This window comes from Daphnia magna, linkage group LG8, assembly GCF_020631705.1.
Source record: "Daphnia magna isolate NIES linkage group LG8, ASM2063170v1.1, whole genome shotgun sequence".
Classification (NCBI taxonomy): Eukaryota; Metazoa; Arthropoda; class Branchiopoda; order Diplostraca; family Daphniidae; genus Daphnia; species Daphnia magna.
The window spans coordinates 9,647,540-9,664,505 of NC_059189.1; the positions used below are offsets into that span (position 1 = coordinate 9,647,540).

Here is a 16,966-nt window from a genome sequence, read left to right on the forward strand (position 1 = left end):
GATGTGTCTGATTTATTCGTTTGTATCGTGATCGATATACCGTTCAAAAGTTATCTTAAGTTCTTTCTGTGCAACACTCTCCAACTGCCTGAGAACTAGTAGAAGAAATTAGGAAATGATGGAAATTTTGAAAGTTATGAGAACAGCTGTCGTCGATACCAAACAGCTACAGTGTATGAGGTAAGATTTCCTTTTTTTGTTTTTGAATATTTTTTGGCTGAATATAAACTGAAGGAAAATAGCAACACTGATAGTCTGCGACACTAACAAGAACAGAGTGGTGTTATTCTTGGCTGCATAAAGGAAACATGCGATGAAGCTTAACTGAGGCCGTTTGTTTCTCGCGAATTCACCTGGGTCATGTACCACACACGTATCAAACAACAATGTAGTCTGCGCCCGACCAGAAACTGCAGCTGTTTTGGACGATCAAGCGTCTTTTGTTTATTCCCCGGCATTTTCCTGTTTAGATCTAGTGGTAACAATGGCGAAAGCGTGGGACTGACTTGTTGTTTTTACGGTACGCATACAATTTAAATAGAATAGAATTGCGTCTCATTCCAAGTTGTAACAAGACACTGGCTTGTATTATTCAGCCACAAATGCCAAGGAATCCAACAGGGTAATGACATGTAGGAAACTTGGCTGAAAGCATGTACGCATTCCTGCCTGATTAAGTCAAATATTGAACTCGATATGAAGTGACAGCAAAAAAAAAATAAAAACTCGATATCATCACTAGTTTCGTATATGTGTTGAATCCTAGTGACAACGCCCAATTTCCAATTGGTCTTGGTTAGCTGGTGCACAAATTTTGGTCACGTCTGTCATTTCCGATTCAAGATTGGTAGGTGTCGGATAGTGGACTACGTTCATGCAGCCATCCACCTTTCATGTTCGTGCTATCTGATTACAAGTGCATCAGACGACAAGTCGACACCCGATCCTTCTTCCTCTAGAGATCCTTTTTCTAACTTCCCTATTTCTTTTTCCAGGCCACTGAATTTCTAATGTATTTTAAACCAACATTTTTATCAAATTCTCGTAGCATGATTCAATTAATATGATTACTATATATCGATAGTGCAATTTTTCAAAACTGATAGAGGCGTGGAGGGAAAAGGATTTGTTTTTTACAAACGAAAGGGGGAAAAAAAATGAAAGATAAAATTTGCTCATTGAACTTGTGGGTCTGAAGGTTAAGAGAGAGGTCACATTGCTCGTTCTACGACTGAGATCCGTAATGGCATACGTAGGTCAGAGAAATGTATTCAGGTATTTAGCCTAAGTCATTATGATTCCCTTTCTCTCTTTAACAAAGTTTAAGTGCTGAATAATCAACAATGTGTTGTTGAGAAATGACACAGGTAAACAAGAGTGACATTCATATTAACATTAATTAATATTATATTAAAGTAATACATAATTACAGTTAAATTTGAAAAAAAAAAGTTATTATCGTGAGTTAGTGCATTTGTTTTTCTAGGCAGTCCATAAAAATATCCATTTCGATTCGCCCAAGCAAACACCGAACGTTGCGTTCAAATTTCAGATTCCGACAAGTTCAAACGATGTTTTTACGAGACAGCGACTCTTAGCAACAGGCAATTGTCTTTCGGTTGATGGTATCTATGTAACCGATGGAATGCCGTAAGTTGAAAACGTGTTTTCAACATTGGAACCAGTTTGAAAAGACCTTGGAGGCGCGTGATGGGGGAAACAAGATTCCCGAATTCGTTGATCAGCGACGCTTGAAGCGCGACAAAAATACATTTTTCTGACAACTTCGGCGAATGACGAGTCTTGTTTTTATTGAGTTTGCACAGGTTTCTATATATTCCAGTATTCGAAACATTTTGAAAATGAAATAGTCAACTGAAATCGAAAGCTACCATATCAATTGTGAACTTTAATCATTTAAATGAATTGAATCCATTTACCAAGTGCAGCATTAAACATCAGCATTTTCTTTTATACTTTTGCTGGTTTGCGTATTAAAGTATAAAGTGAATCAGTTATGTCCCGAAATCGGTGTTAAATTGGTTGATGATAACCGTGAAATTGGATGTTGTTGTTTCTTTAGGCTACCGGTGCGGAAATCTGAAAGAACTTAACATCTGGATGCGGGCGTATAGCATTTGATTGTGCTTGGGCAACACTTGGGTCATGCCCAGGGCATTAGACATTCAGATCAAACTCGCTAGGAATCACCATACAAATCATTCAACGTCCTGGCTCGGTGTTGTTGGGATAGATTCTTGCCACATGAAGCGTGATCTCTTCAATCCCCTATTAACCATGAAGTACTCGTTCATCATCCACGCATTGCAGGTAAAATACTTTGTTGTGTATTAGTTTTTAATAAATAATAGATCAAATAAAATGTTTAGCCCGTTTTGTCTTAAGAAAATCAACATTCATAAGTAAGCCCTAGAGTCAAGATATTCTTGTAACTTTGTGTTGTCGATTGAGAGCTGATGATTTAACGCAAAACATAAATGTTTATTGTTTTGTGTATCATATAGGTCATTAACATTTGCTTGCTTCCGTTGGCAAGCACATCGAGGATATCTAAGCAGCTATTGCTGCTTCCCCATCAAGCCCCTTATTATCCATCGACGGATACGCAATACCCAACAATGGTAAATGAACCCAATTTTTTTCGCCATAAGTTTCAGGCAATCTCTGCTTGAAAACAAAAGCTAGTTAAGGCTCGTTGCTATACAGTCACTCTGTTATCATTTTCAAATACTCACAGTCTGTTATGTTTAACGTAATTTTTGCGAGACAACTCATCTAAAGCAGTTTTTTTTTCCCATGCTTTACGTTCATGACTTAGAACAGCAGCAGCCAGTAGGACCATTTTTTGGCTATTTCCCAAATTTTATGTCGCCATGCAGTCCGTGTCCGTTATGCCCTGCAACCCAATCGTGCCCAGTTTCGCCCGTAACATGTCCTTCTACCTCAATGTGCTCCAACTCTTCTGATACGTCAACCTCAACTACTACCCCTACCCCGATTACATGTCCTACTTGTCCTACCTGCGCAACACCACCACCTGCTGAAACCATCAGAAGTAAGCGTTTTTCTGCCTAAAACAACTCGGAAAATTACATTTTAAAATCATGAATTCAAATTTCGCGCCATTTAGCTTGTGACTCCGGTTTGAATTCTGCCGTCTCGGCGGCGCCCAATGGGACCGTTCTTGTAGATATTGCCACAACAGGCGTCAGCTTCATTTGCCAGTACGCCTTTGTGGCGTATCCCCCGCATTCTAAAATCGCCTTGAAATGCAATACGTTATCGGCAGGGGCCAGATTTTGGGTAAGCCACATAACGAGCAAAAACGAAAAATTTATCTCTTTCTAATCAAATTTTGTTTTAACCCAATTTTTTACAGGTTTCTCCTGTAAGCTTGCAAACGGAGATGGGAGTTCTAGGCATCGATTACACATCGACGGGAAGTCATTTGATTATGACCGCTAATAATTTATTAAACAAAATAGGAATGAAATTGCAATGTACTTGGACTGGTATCCTCTAGCAGCATAGTCCCACCACGGGAAAATGACGCGTTATTTTGCCAATGAAATTTGTATTGCGTCATGGAACAGTGTGACTGGAATAGACCTACAATTTACTATTCTCCTTACTGGGCTTCCTAGAAGACCTTGATATTAGCCAAATTTCTGTTGAAACATTTGTTTCCTTTTTCTTTTTCCGTCACCCAGCCTCTTGCCAAACCGTGGCAAAAACCCTGATAATCACATTCCTTTAAAACAAAAGAATGATAATGTAATACAGTTCCACTGAATTACAGAGGCAACAATTTTAGCTAACCGCCGTATAGTGTCATAATTAAAACTCTAGCCTCGTGGATAACCGTTAAACAATCAATACATCGTCACATTTTATTTGACAACCACGCTAAGGAAAATGGGTAAGATAATACACGAAAAGCTCGGATTAGTCTGATATGGGGAAATGCTTTGTACCATCGCTGGATTGGGGCCGTCATCATCGTTATCATCATCGCCAGTGTCAAAATCGTAATCAATTAAATCATCAGTTGATGGCCTGTCAGTGGTGGTGACAGGACTCGAATCAGCTCCCGAAATCTTCGGCTCAACTAGTTCTAAAAATAACAATAAATAAACACATTAATTTAAAAAATAGATAATTGTTTTGTTGTTTTTTTTGTTAAAATTATCTGCAAAATATTTCTGAAATTTTTCCTGGTTTGGTGTTTTTGAACATGGAATTTCATTTTCAAAGAAATGTCTACTGTGGGCGGACATGGAACGTGTGTTAGAATGTGAATTGATGGCTTTTACTATCTATAAGATCAAACCATATTATACAGTCGACTGATATTTCTGCATTTTAAAACTTCGGACGCATTCAGAAAGATAATGTTTCCAGTTCGTTCTTATTACGACGGGTTTTATGAAGCCCGGTGGAAGGGGAACATTAGATGATTGCATGGACATCGTTAACTAAGATATTTTGTTTTTATTTTTTTCCCAATGTCGGTTCAAAATTATTTTTGATTAACAGTGAGATTTTTCTAGTCGCTACTGTCATTCCTGATTCAACATTGTGCACGAATGTGCTAGGAGGCACTTGGGGTTCGCATTTGAGGGGGAGAACAAGACAGGAACAAACAATTTTAATGATTCTCTAGATGCTTAAACATACGCAAAAAGCAACGAATTCCATGCCATCAGGTCCCAGAGGTTCTCCGCGTAACATTCTGGTATGAAAATTCCTTCAACCTCACGACAGGAAGTTAGGCTAAAACCTCGAAAAGCGCAGAGTTGAAGTATGCATAAATTAAACTTAAATAACTACCTCAGTAAATAAAAAAAAAATCCAGTGTAACAATTGAACTTAAGTCGGGCTGGTCTTACCTGATGAACGGTTTTCATTGGGCAGGCTGCAAATCAGGGAAGCCCAAACAGTGGTCAAGAACAAACAGATCCATACTTTGTTGGAAAAGAGTTTATTAGTGCTCCTCGTCATGACTAAGTGTAGTAAACTATGCGTTACAAAGACGTCTAGCAGTATCGCCTGATTCGTAACAACCTGTTTACTTCTACAAGGCTTCGTGTTTATTAGAGATAGTAAGGGAACTGCCTACGATTCTACTTCGCTTATCGGCAGGAAATGAATTGTGGTGAAGATTTATGCGTTAATCTAACATCCTCATCCCGAACGCATTCGAGGTTAAAATGTCAAGGAAGTCCGTTAGTCGATGAGTGTCGATTTCGAGATAAAATTGGGGCCACCTCAAAATGGGTGTTTACGTCAACTGGTTTCGCAAGTTTAAAATCAAATGGAAGTTCATCATATAGAGTCTAACTCATAGCTTCACAGCTTTTATTTATGAGACGATGCTTTTGAATTTTGATCAAAAGGATTCAACTATTGTATCCGCAGGACTCCCTTCCGAAAGAAGCACTGCAAATATATTTGATGGCCCTCTCTGGCCGAGTACTTCTTCCCACCACTTTCATGAAAAGTTGCTAATTCACTGGAAGTTTGTTTTGGTCGATGAGGTCGCCATCTTTGAACGGGGAATACTAGCCCTAAGCAGACGTTTTTCGTCGTCAATTTTGTTTATACTTTTCGCCTTTACCGACAGTCGTATAGAGACGGACAGTAGTGCAATAGACATGACGGATTTAGTATTGGATTTCGGAGATAAAATTTCTCTGAACATGGGAAAACAGACCATAAATATACAAGTGCATGGTCGCTCTAACGAAGATCACGAGGAAAAATTCACTATATTATCGCTCAATGACGATGTTTTCCAGGAAATCCTTTCTCATTTACCTTATGATGAAATAGCAAAACTCAGATTGGTATTTCACACCTGCTCGTCTTCATTCTTTGTGTTAATCCATGTTTCACTGTATTGTAGGTTAATCGGCAGTTCAATGATGTATGCCAAAAAATTCTGAACAAAGGTTTCTTGTCTGTTCAGCGATACCACAATCGCTGCCTCAAAGAGATGAAAGCCAAGTTGCCAAGAAGGGAGTCAGAAAGAAGAACACACCCTCTTGCCAGACATATTGATGTCTTGACAGGTATATTTTGGAATGAATCAATCTGGAGTTTAATATATATAGTCAATCTGGTTTAATTGAAAACCAATCATTTTTAGGAATTGAGACACGCCTGTCTCTCCTGTCCATGACATATTACAAGTACACGGTGCTTGGGGTGTTTTGTTTCATCCCTGGGAAAGTAAGATTAGGTTGTTTTTTTCAGCCCATTGTTCAAAAGATAAATTAACCATATCTTTTTTCAGGTACTGGATGAATGTTACAGAGTCCTGAGAGAAGTTGTAGTTCACAAAAATCCGCCCAAGTCTTACGAGCTTCTACAAGAACTTCGAGATATTTCTTCAATGGCAATGGAGCACTTTGAAGAGCACATAGTTCCCACTATGAAACGTAACCAAATGATCAACACTGCGATTCGCAATAACTCGCCTCGTTTCATCCGTTGTCTTGCGGATGCCGATGACAGCGATAGCGAATCGAATTTGCCGTCACCGTCCACCTCTGCCAGTTGCACACCACTCGCGAGCAAAACTCTAAATAATTTTGTCCGTGCTTCATTTACTAGCCCTAACACAAATCAAAGCAGTCTCTCGTCTAATCTCAAGATAGAATTGGCAGTTCAGCAAAATCGCATGACGATCAACAGTCAGAAAAAGCAGATTATGGATCTCAGAACTAAGGTGTGTGTTATCTAACGATCTTTTCTCCAATTATGTTTGGTGTGATCTATTCTACAACTCCATCTAGATATTTGATTATGGAAGAAAAATTGCCGAGCAAGACAGATTATTAAGTGAATACAGCCGAAAGCTTATACAGCTGGAAAAGAAAATCAGCAGCAATGAAACCGAGGGCGATCATGTTCCATCGGTCGTAACTCCGCCTCCAAGTGGTCGTAAGAGACCAGCTGAAGGTAAAAACAAATGGATTTCATTATGATTTCATGCCGCGTTCCACACATTTTATTGATATAGACGACGAAGAAACAGTTGCCGAAGAACCTCCAATCGTGAAACGCGATATTCTTAGGACTGTCAAAGGGCAAAAATCTGTCGTTTCTAGTTTTTCGATGTCACTGCGTAGTCGCAAGAGTTTACAATAAAACGACACCAATAGAGAGAAACATCGTGTTTGTAACTAGACGGACCACATTTCATTTAATTATCAATTGTCTGTTTTGGGGGTTTATTTATAACAACACCATCTTTTTAATAGCTGTCTCCGAAATTGTTTTTCTACGATTCGTTCAGAAAGTTGTCGACAGTTGAATTTGTACGAACCGTACTAAACCTTGAATATACCATCGTGGACATAGACTGCTTCGGTCGTTTCGAAAATTGACTGCAGACCAAAATTGGAATTACAGACGCACATTTTAGAATAATATAATTTATTCTTATCTCTGGAGGAATGAAAACGTTGGCAAACAGTTAGTGCGGCGCGTTATGACAAGAACCATGGAAGTGAAAATACAAAAAAAAAGAAAAAAATGAAAACCAACAAAGAAAGAAAAACAGGTGAAACGAAGCGACCTTAAACTCTTGAGTGATTTGCAAAATAATTATTTCCATTTGAATTGAGTCTTTTTTTTTTTTCAATTATTATTATTAATTTTTTAAAAGAGTGAGTCGCAAGATGCTGAACGGGCGTAACAAATGCTGCTACGGAATCGTGACCCTCCCAGCAAGTCATCCATTTTATTCATTGATTTGTCTACGCTGGTAGTTGTGTCGGCATTTGTAGCAATTGGTTCGTCCGGCTTGACGAACAGTTTGCTGGATCCGCTGCCGTTATAGACTCTGAGTCCAGTTCCGAATCCGCTGTCTTCCGACGAGTTGGGCGATAGTCCGCCGATGGAACCCCCAGAAGTAGACGATCCCACGCCCGACGAAGGTGTGCAAGTCTGCAAAAAGAGTTTTGAGGGCGTCGGCGTGAAATTGACGTAATCGCGGAAGTCATCCATTGGCTTCATGTCCAGCTGTTCCAGCGTTTTTGAAACAATGTTCCGGCCGGGACTGAGGCTGTTCCAGCTGCAGTTGGACGATGCTGATTGATAGCAGGACGATTTGCTGGCGTCCTCATCCTTGGGGCTGGAATCGGGACTGATGTTTTCGGATTCTTCGAAACCAACTTCGACGTCGATCTCCTCCATGTCGAAGACGCTGTCATCCATGATGTAGGTATCGACGTACGAGTCTGTACGGTTACCCAAGGCCACGTCCAACCGATGGGCTAAATCCGTCACGCAACTGATCCTCTCGCTAATCACCTGAACGGCTTGTTGATTTTCCGGACATCCATCAAACCTGCAATCAATTTTACTATTATTTTAAGTCATTAATAACTAATGTTTCAAGAATTACCCTTCTCCTGGTAATAGAGGCTCGAGAATCTTGCGCTGCAATAGCCGACCAAGTCGGACGGTCCGTCCCAGAGTGCGGAAGACTTGCTCGGCATCCGGAGAATCGCCTCCATTCTCTTTCGTCCATTTGGTTTCACTCTCGGAGTTGACCAGATCATTCAGATCGGCTTCGTGCTGCAATCGGGCATCCGTTGAAAATCATTTCCAACTTTGCCATTCAAAACAAGAAACCTCTAACCTGTGCAATGTCACGATAGAACAGTCCAGCCACTCTGAGACGCGTCATCTGTTCGCGAATAGCGGCCAAGAGGCGGTTCCAGACGGAACCGAGCATGGCGGCCAACTGGCGATTACGGTCCGGCGACAGGCTGGCCGAGCGACGCAGAACAAGAGCGGCCATCAGTAAACCCATGCCGTACTCATAAGCTCCCTAAATGCCAGTTGCAAAAAAAAAAAAGAAATTAAAGCCGGATAAAGGTAAACAAAATAAGAATTCAAAAATAAAAAAACATTCCATCAGACTTACCCTGGCCGTTTCTTGAAATTTAGACTGTTGCTGTTTGAGCACTTGGACTTCAGTTTGGTTGCATCCCACTCGACCCCTCGAGGTCTTCATGACGTTGCACAAGTCGCCGAGCCACGCCAAAGCCTTTAAACGTACGGCAGGTGTTTTGTTTGTGTCGTGTGCTATTTCATCTGATCATACGAGTGTGTTTTTTTACCTGTTGGGAATCTCTTTCGCAGGTTGATATTTCAATAATTCTTCGCAACCTGAGCCGTTCCATGCTCCAGGCATGTTGCAGACGTCCCTGGCCGTCTTGAACCCGTCTGAGAAAGAACTGAACGTGTTGCCTTTCACGTCGGTGGTCGTAGCCCTGCAGTTCCCGTCCGACGGCATCGCGTGGCGGAAGAACCAACAGGTCCAGCAAACGCTGCGCTTCCGATTCCACTTCGCCGCACAGTCCGTCTAATTCAAACCGAAGAACAATCCACACACACCGCGCACAAAAGAACAAAGAATATTGGCGATGACGTACACGGTTCGTTCTGGCACGTGAAAATAATCGATTGATGTTTATGGATCGTTACCGATCGATTGCTGGAACTCGTCCAACATATTCATGGCACCTTCAGCTTTTGTTGGATCCTCGCCCACCTCCGACGACTGAACGGCCCGCAAAGCGTCAGCCAATTTGACATGGAACTGTAAAAAAAAACAAATCATAAACCCATTAAAAATCCGTCATCATTATGTCTGATGGTAGTCGTATTATAATCACGTCAATTGACATTCATTACGACGACGATAGGCAAATTGGTTGAAACGAAAAATAACGATGATTCATCTAACCTCGGCTAGAAGGCGGTGAAATTTGTAGGACGTGATGAGGACGCGCCGACGTCGTTCCAGTAGACCGGCAAACGTCCGACACACCGAGTCCATGAAACTACGCCTCGGCTTGATGTCACTGGGCAGGATGCAGCGCGACCGGAAGAGGAAGCCCAGTCGATGGCGCACTTCCGCATATTTGGCATAGGTATCCTAGATGTACGGAGACAGGTGAATATCTAATTAGACTCGACAATGACGTGGATGGAACGAAGGGAGAATCGATGGGCGTTGTTTGCTTTTATCCCACCAACTTCCATGTTTGTTTTCAAATGACTTTTGAACGGATGGATGACGGGACTTACGCGACACTTGAGCTCTAGGTGTTCCAGTTCCTGCTGGAGCACCAGGACTGAGTCGGGATCCTGGCCGATTCCGCGTAGAATCAGCTGACGGAGGAGATCAGCGCCTGGTCCCAGTACCCAACCTGTGACTGCCTCCACTCCGGCCTCCAGGCGTCGGATTTCGCGTGCGTGCTGGATGCCGCACTGAAGTTCGGCGTACAATTGTTCAGCTTCGCCCACGCGTCCGCGTATTCCGGCCAAGGCTTCCTGAACGAGTCGCTGACACTGGGTCGTGTACTCTGTGACGGATCCATCTGTCCTGGCCAGCCGGAACCCCGACTCTTCATCCGTCTCCAGTTGTTTGTAGAGTTTTCTTCCTGCGGTAGGACATCACACATTTATTTATTTTTTTAAACAAGAACGAATCAACCCCATCTAGACGATTGAGGTCACCGTATTTAATTTCAAAAAAAAAAAAAGACTTTCCAAAATTTGAAAAAAAAAATTATAATAACCCACAAGTTCAAATGGATCATATGATTTTTTTGAGCGTTTTGAAAATGCTGTGCTGTAATATCTATGTGGGACGTTTTGGACACCCCATAATTATAGAAGAAGTCCCTTTTTCTTTTATCTCTCGCTTTTTTTTTTCTTTATTCCTTTTTGTGTTGTTGTCTTGATGGCTGCGTGCCTATAATGACAGCGAAACGAATGGTCCCGGAAAACGACGGCCAGGAGAAAGTAGGTCTCTTCCCCCCTTCTTCTTTCTTTTTTTTTTTTTATAGGAATGTTTATGTGCATTTCATTAAAATTGTTGTTTTTTTTTGAAACAACATTGAAAAAAGGTTTGAAAAGATTTTTGATAGAGAGACGGAGAAAGCTGCCGTTCCGTGAAAAAAATAAACACGAATTGTTATTCTTTAAAAAAAAAGAAGAAAAGAACCTTGACGGATTTACGATGGCTAGGAATGTGTGAGAAGAGGGCGTGAATTTACCGTTTTGTTCGACTTTGCGGACGTTGGCTAGGCAATTGCGGTAGAGCGTGCCAAGCGAGACCATCCAATCGATCATGCGGAAGCCGCCGTCACTCTTTTGCAGCTCGCAGCCGCGTTCCAGTTGGCCGCGCACTTCCGACAAGTTGGCCAGAATCATCTGCGACCGTTTCCCAAACGTTTCCATCCTCTGCGTGTGTGTGTGTGTGAAAATGAAAAAATGAGTTGTCAGCAATGGCTCGAAAGCGCCAATGAAAATTCACGTTCAGTCGCAAATGATGGAAGGGTTTCGGGTTACGTACCAATCGGTTCTTGACCCACTGCTTGTGTTGGTAAGGAAGTTGACCACCGAGCTCTTCTGGTAGCTGATCCAAATCGACGAACTTGTGCAGTTTGCTCAGCGACATGTACTGAATCTGCGCGGGTATTTATGAATCTTAAATTTTATAGTTTCTCGTGACACACGCGCGCAATCAGAAATCAAATCGATTAAAGCTCATGAAAGACGAGAGTCGGCAGCAGTAACGTACCTTGCAATCTTGCCGGCTTTTAACGCACTCGACGTGCTGCTTTTCCCAGAAAGGTTCCGGCTTTAAGGGCCCAGACAGCGGCCAGGTGGTTGGCTAGCGTGATTTGCACCTGCTCTGTCGAAGCTCTCAGCAGGCGCCAGCAACCCTGGCGGGCGTCCATGAGCACGACGACACTCTTCGTTGTCGACGAGCCCCTTTTTTTTTTTTTTCAAAGAAGGAGAAATCAAATGAAAATTTAGATGATTCAATTCCCACGTTTTGAGAGAGATTCGTTTCTTGTTTTCCCGATTTCATTTGATATACACAGCCTAAAGGCTTAATGGAATTCAAACGGCCCCAAGTGCTTGCATAGTTTGAAGGCTTTGATGGAAGTCGAAAATAAAAGAGGGCGAAAGCAATTAGGAAAATTTGTCAGACTGCCAAGACGGGAAACTATAGAAACAAGTTTTGTTTTTGGGGTTTGAAATGATCTTTTAACCATACATCAAGATTTCAATGGACGGCTTAAAAGCTGTCCAGACCCGCCACCGCGGTCTCGCCCGCCGCTCGATCCAGCGAGAAATAATCGTCTTCGACTTCTTCTTTTTTTTTTGAAACCAAAAACTCGTTTTGTTTGACATCATTTCGAAATGTCATCAACAGCAGAAAAATGTCGGAAGTCTTGGATTTCACACACAAAAGACACACACATGTTTTCTTTCACGCAACCGACGTAGAATTTAGTTGTTTTTTTCACGTTTTAGTAACCCAAAAAAAAATAATAAAATAAAAAAATTTAAGAGAAAGAAAAAAAAGAAGTGGAACATCTCCTTACAAAGCGATGGGTAGTAAATAGCGTAGGACTCGATCGAGATCTTGGCATCGTTCCTCTTCTCCGCGGGTCATCAGCCGCGAATCGGAATCGAACGAGTCGTTCAATTCACGGCCGTGCTGATTGGGAGCGCGGCTGTTGTTGTTGTTGTTGTTGTTGGCGGTCGTACTGGCAGAAGATCCCACGGCTCCGCCAGCGCCGCACAATCCGGCTGGAGGCGGATCGATTGGGACGACAATTAATGGCTGACCCGATCGATCTCGACCGCCCGGCAGGTACGCCACCCGTCGCTTCAACTCCGATTCGATATCTCGCGTCGTTGCCATCTGTATGTCCCGTTTTTTTTTCTTTTCTTCTTCTCGTGACCCTGTTATGGAACACAAATTTTTAAAAGAATTTTTTTTTTTTTGAAATTCAAAAGTCGGTTCTGTGTTATTTGATGTGAATAGAAAAATGGCGTGGGACATTTTGGACAGGCTGATATTGTGTGTGTATAAACAATACAGTCATCGCCCTAAGAACAAAACAACAACAGTCGGATGGCCATAAAAGGGAGGATCGATACGATCCTCAACTCAGCATAAAGTTTTATGATAACCGGATATTTTGTTTTTATTTTTTTTGGGGGGACGGAGACAGCAATATTTCAGTAGAGGGGAATCGACCGATGTGTGCAAGTGAATCGCGATAAAATCGTACAGGAATTTATTTGATTTTTCCGTTGTGAAAAGACCCGAACATTCCACGACGTACAGGAAATGGTTGGGGAGTCGCCCGCTATTTGATAATCTCATCGTCCAATGAAGAGACAGGAGAAAGCGGGGGACTGCTACATGTTAGGGATTTAAAGAGGAGTGGGGTGGGGGGATAATTCTATCAAAATGGCGGAATGAAAAGGTGCATGATGAGGGTACAGAATGGAACTGCTGCGTAGCCAATTCGTAATGGACGACACATGAAATGGTCGGATGAACAGCAGGAGGGGACCAATCAGGGCGTTATTATTTAGATCTTAATTCTCGAATATGTGGGGGGTTCCCTTCAGCCATCGGATCCGTTGAGGCCCGTGAGCGGCCCAATGAGGGTTGAAGAAGAAACTCAACGAGATGAATGATGAGCTTTTTCTCCTACTGCGCACACAAAAGGGAAACAACCTGCGTTGTGAGCTGTAGGGCAGAAATGAAGGAAAGAAGAAGAAAATAGGAAGGGGGCATTTTCAAGACAGCTGCCGTCCGTAGATGGACCGCATCTCTCCCTTCTTTTTCTAGTGGCTGTAACTTATTACAGAGAGGATGAAAACACCTGAGGGCCAACCTGGCCATGGTGCTGACCGTTGCTTTTGCTGACCGTTTGCTGCAGTTTGGAACTGTGAAACAACCTCGGCCCCGTATGGTACTGTATTATGACCAGCTTATTGCCGCCATCATCAAATATCCTTCATTTCCTCGATTGCCTGTCTTCATTTTAAAAAGTTTATTCAGCATTTCGATCGACGTCGCATGACGAAATCCCACCATCTTTTCTTTCTAAACTGATGGCGAATGTTTTTGTTTTGTTTTGTTTTTTAAATTTCATTTCATTGTGTTGTGGTCGCAACAAACAAGGCAAAAGAAGCTGATTTCGACACACACGCGCATTAAATTTGCATATGATCATTTCATGACCGACTCTTCGACATGAATTTTTTTTCCACCGCTGTATAAGGCGAAGCCGGAACTGAAGTAGGCCAAACGAAACCTCTTGTGCGGGATATTATGAAGAATAGAGAGAGATGACCTCTCTCTCTTTCTTTCTTTCTTATAAGTCATTTGACCCCATTCCACGGTCTCAGCATCTCTGATGCCTCCGGATCCCGAAGCACAATTTCTTTTTACACGAACATCTATTTTTCCTTATCGTTCCTACGAAAGATAAACACCAGAAAAAAGATTCCAATCATCGGCGGGGGGAGGGCCATTTAGTTTTTTGTTTTTTTCAAAACGATCTCCATTTTATATTCGTCTCACCGTGACAGATGATTTTGACCTGAATTAAAACCAAATAGTGCCAGCATGCTGACACGCTATTGTCGTCCATTCGTCCCGCATTTCGATCGAAAGTAACTAGTTTGGAAGGATGACATCGACATGAAAGAAGGTTAAAAATTTAACACACAACAACAACAACAAATATACACCGATACCCGTTTTTTTGTTTTTTTTTTAAATATATATGACGGGAGAAGAAGAAAAAGACCGTACATAAAGGTATTTAAGCGCCGTCGGTTGCGGCGGGTCAGAATACCGCTAGAAACACGCACTGGTGCGATTTTCATAGCTTCAAGATTCTTTTATTTTTTTAATGGCGGAAATGAAAACTTGCGTCGACTTGATTGGGAAACGACTGCAACAATAATAATAAAAAAATTGGAGAGAGAGAGAAAAATGCTGTTCGGGCATCTTGACAAAGAGAATTTAATAAATTGGAATTTGCTCATTTCACGAAGTTAAACACAAAAAAAAAAAAAAAGAGCCAAGAAAAACTGCTGACGACGAAGGTGTGCCGCGGGTAAGGAGAAAAGCACGCGGAGGAATGTTGATTCATTTCGTGATTTTTCGTTAAATTTTTAGTATTTTTTTGTTTTTTTCTTTTGTTGTTGTTGAACAAAAAAAAAAATAAATAAAGAATTTGCGAGTAGATACCGCAGGTGTTGAACTTACCGGTAACAAGCAGCTAGTTGGATAGGTGTCGCTGACTGGGGTGAATGATGTAAATACGACAATTTGAAGGGTTATCCATTGACCTTTGACATTTAGTTCATTATTATGTCTCGCAAAACACGACCAACTATGTAAGAAAATTATTAAAAAAAAAAAAAAAAAAAAATGGGGCTCTTTGAAATGATAGCGAAAATGCCAAGCTGACGGAGCGCACAGACGAAGAACGGACCGACCCGGACGACTAGCGCACTCGGACTGAGGTTTTATAACAGCCAGAGACACTGTTTTTTTTTTTTTTACCTATTTTTCCCGCGAGATAGTCTATACCATTCGACGTATAGAGTGGAGGAATATACGTATATTTAAAAAAAAAATAATAAAAAAATAGAAACCTGTTTTTTTTTTTTTCTTTTTCTTCTTCTCTCGCGTCTAGAAAAAACCCGCGGGCTTCTTTTTTTGAATACCAACACACGAGGAAAAAATATCAGAGAATTATTTAAAATAGGGAAGAACCCCCCCCCCCTTTTAAAAAGAAAACGGTCAACCTTGTTTAAAACTTAAATGTTTTCATGATTCTTTTATTTTTGAATTTTGAATTTTCTTCGTTCTCCTTTTCAAACTGCCACCATCTAGTATTATATATTATGTACCTCCATACACCTAGGGGGAGAGAGAAAGAGAGACAGGCAAATAACTTTCCGACTTTCTAGCGATGTGTACTCTTGTAACCACCATCTAGACAATGGTGGAGTTTCTTGTGCCTCCAACGAGATGACATGGAACACCCCCCCTGTAATTTCTGGGTCGGCCCTTGGATTCATTTTTTTTCTTATAAGGAGAAATGTGGGGTATATTATTGTGCCTCCAGTGTGTATATAGTGGTCTATCCGATCAAATTTTTACGATCATGACGACGACTATACCAACACTAGAGCCAACCCGGACTTTAGTGGCCTATTCAACAGACACAGAGAGAAAAGAAAAGCAGATTTCTCATTTTCGAGAAGTTTTGTTAAGTCAAATCCTACTCTCCAAACATTTCGTTTTTAATGACGTGTGTGTTCCCCCTTTTGTTTCTTTTTTGTAAAACCCATCGCGTTAAAAAAGAAAAAAATGTAAGGAAGAAAAAGAAACAAAGAAAGTGAATGCGCCACAATGGATGGGAGGTGACGCCGAACAGATGGTTTAATTCTTTTCTACCTTAGAAAGCCAAAAAGAAAACGGTAGTCTCATTAAATTTTGCCTTAACATGTTTTGTTTTCCGCTTCGTTTTCTTGAAAAATAACAATAGTTGAAAAGACTTGAAAAGCCGCCAGTTATTTCTCGAAAATCAAGCCATTTTCTGTCATCTAACCAATAAAAGAAAAAAACACACGTAAAAAACAAAAAAGGCGTTGCAGCAAAGGAAAATCACTGAAGCTGAAATTCCGGATGGAATCACTGGTGGCTGCGGCAAATGATCAACACCTGAACGCGGGCCAATCACGAAGTTACAAAAGCTACACGGACCGGAATGAAGCGGAACGCGTGCGTGCCACCAAAGCAACATCATTAAAAGCTCGTGCAAGTTTGGCACACACAAAAATTGCGCTATTGGCTTCTTTTTACTTTCGCTAGCGGCACAATCGGCCTCAAATTTAAACAAGAAAAGAAAGATTCAAAAATTAGGTGGACGACCTCTTCGGTTTCTCTATTATTTTTCGTGTTAGTTGCCAAGTAGTTCATTGGCGTTGGAATAACAAATGTAGCCGAAGCAAAAGCAGTTTTACTAAAGTCATTATGACGCCACACGAATACGCACCATCCATCCAGGTAAAACAGTCAGGA

At 41.4% G+C, this 16,966-nt stretch overlaps 4 protein-coding genes and 2 long non-coding RNA genes across 10 annotated transcripts; 3 read left to right on the forward strand and 3 right to left on the reverse strand.

The window, feature by feature from the left end:
• The first annotated feature begins 34 nt into the window (after nucleotides 1-34).
• On the forward strand, nucleotides 35-3,834 carry LOC116929534. Of its 5 annotated transcripts, none has more exons than XM_032936791.2 (6): nucleotides 35-180; nucleotides 2,084-2,331; nucleotides 2,526-2,642; nucleotides 2,845-3,076; nucleotides 3,152-3,324; nucleotides 3,401-3,834. In XM_032936791.2, the coding sequence occupies exons 2-6, from the start codon at nucleotides 2,167-2,169 to the stop codon at nucleotides 3,542-3,544; spliced, it is 831 nt and encodes a 276-aa protein (XP_032792682.2). In that variant the 5' UTR covers nucleotides 35-180; nucleotides 2,084-2,166; the 3' UTR covers nucleotides 3,545-3,834. The 5 variants fall into 5 exon arrangements, with proteins under 5 accessions (XP_032792682.2, XP_032792681.2, XP_032792685.2 ...); XM_032936790.2 differs by lacking the exon at nucleotides 35-180 and adding an exon at nucleotides 393-520; XM_032936794.2 differs by lacking the exon at nucleotides 35-180 and adding an exon at nucleotides 393-520 and having other exon boundaries at nucleotides 2,848-3,076.
• Nucleotides 3,835-3,897: 63 nt separating this feature from the next.
• Nucleotides 3,898-5,178, reverse strand: LOC123475296. The gene is made up of 2 exons (XM_045177860.1): nucleotides 4,911-5,178; nucleotides 3,898-4,135 (listed from the first exon to the last, which is right to left on the reverse strand). The coding sequence occupies exons 1-2, from the start codon at nucleotides 5,020-5,022 to the stop codon at nucleotides 3,912-3,914; spliced, it is 336 nt and encodes a 111-aa protein (XP_045033795.1). The 5' UTR covers nucleotides 5,023-5,178; the 3' UTR covers nucleotides 3,898-3,911.
• Nucleotides 5,179-5,238: 60 nt separating this feature from the next.
• On the forward strand, nucleotides 5,239-7,387 carry LOC116929537 (F-box only protein 28). Its single transcript, XM_032936797.2, has 6 exons — nucleotides 5,239-5,867; nucleotides 5,927-6,092; nucleotides 6,170-6,252; nucleotides 6,317-6,751; nucleotides 6,819-6,984; nucleotides 7,046-7,387. The coding sequence occupies exons 1-6, from the start codon at nucleotides 5,394-5,396 to the stop codon at nucleotides 7,171-7,173; spliced, it is 1,452 nt and encodes a 483-aa protein (XP_032792688.2). The 5' UTR covers nucleotides 5,239-5,393; the 3' UTR covers nucleotides 7,174-7,387.
• Nucleotides 7,388-7,444: 57 nt separating this feature from the next.
• LOC116929536 (SEC14 domain and spectrin repeat-containing protein 1-like) lies at nucleotides 7,445-11,652 on the reverse strand. Its single transcript, XM_032936795.2, has 11 exons — nucleotides 11,630-11,652; nucleotides 11,402-11,515; nucleotides 11,103-11,289; nucleotides 10,129-10,484; nucleotides 9,785-9,976; nucleotides 9,523-9,637; nucleotides 9,156-9,400; nucleotides 8,960-9,082; nucleotides 8,672-8,863; nucleotides 8,435-8,607; nucleotides 7,445-8,377 (listed from the first exon to the last, which is right to left on the reverse strand). Exons 2-11 carry the CDS (start codon nucleotides 11,504-11,506, stop codon nucleotides 7,687-7,689), a joined length of 2,379 nt encoding a protein of 792 aa, XP_032792686.1. The 5' UTR covers nucleotides 11,507-11,515; nucleotides 11,630-11,652; the 3' UTR covers nucleotides 7,445-7,686.
• Nucleotides 8,983-10,600, forward strand: LOC123475297. The gene is made up of 2 exons (XR_006650313.1): nucleotides 8,983-9,090; nucleotides 9,178-10,600. It is a non-coding gene; the product is annotated as an uncharacterized LOC123475297 (long non-coding RNA).
• Nucleotides 11,653-12,790: 1,138 nt separating the features above from the next.
• On the reverse strand, nucleotides 12,791-15,444 carry LOC123475298. Its single transcript, XR_006650314.1, has 2 exons — nucleotides 15,140-15,444; nucleotides 12,791-15,066 (listed from the first exon to the last, which is right to left on the reverse strand). It is a non-coding gene; the product is annotated as an uncharacterized LOC123475298 (long non-coding RNA).
• Nucleotides 15,445-16,966: the final 1,522 nt, after the last annotated feature.

Excerpts from the sequence above, each read along its gene's own strand:
- LOC116929534 (XM_032936791.2), top strand. The coding sequence starts at position 2,167 with ATGCCCAGGGCATTAGACATTCAGATCAAACTCGCTAGGAATCACCAT. Across the intron at positions 2,332-2,525 it reads TCATCATCCACGCATTGCAG|GTCATTAACATTTGCTTGCT; the intron begins GTAAAATACTTT and ends TGTATCATATAG. Across the intron at positions 3,077-3,151 it reads ACCTGCTGAAACCATCAGAA|CTTGTGACTCCGGTTTGAAT; the intron begins GTAAGCGTTTTT and ends CGCGCCATTTAG.
- LOC123475296 (XM_045177860.1), bottom strand. The coding sequence starts at position 5,022 with ATGACGAGGAGCACTAATAAACTCTTTTCCAACAAAGTATGGATCTGT. Across the intron at positions 4,136-4,910 it reads CAATGAAAACCGTTCATCAG|AACTAGTTGAGCCGAAGATT; the intron begins GTAAGACCAGCC and ends TGTTATTTTTAG.
- LOC116929537 (XM_032936797.2), top strand. The coding sequence starts at position 5,394 with ATGCTTTTGAATTTTGATCAAAAGGATTCAACTATTGTATCCGCAGGA. Across the intron at positions 6,093-6,169 it reads ACATATTGATGTCTTGACAG|GAATTGAGACACGCCTGTCT; the intron begins GTATATTTTGGA and ends AATCATTTTTAG. Across the intron at positions 6,752-6,818 it reads TTATGGATCTCAGAACTAAG|ATATTTGATTATGGAAGAAA; the intron begins GTGTGTGTTATC and ends AACTCCATCTAG.
- LOC116929536 (XM_032936795.2), bottom strand. The coding sequence starts at position 11,506 with ATGTCGCTGAGCAAACTGCACAAGTTCGTCGATTTGGATCAGCTACCA. Across the intron at positions 10,485-11,102 it reads CCGCAAAGTCGAACAAAACG|GAAGAAAACTCTACAAACAA; the intron begins GTAAATTCACGC and ends GTCCTACCGCAG. Across the intron at positions 9,977-10,128 it reads ACCTAGAGCTCAAGTGTCGC|GATACCTATGCCAAATATGC; the intron begins GTAAGTCCCGTC and ends CCGTACATCTAG.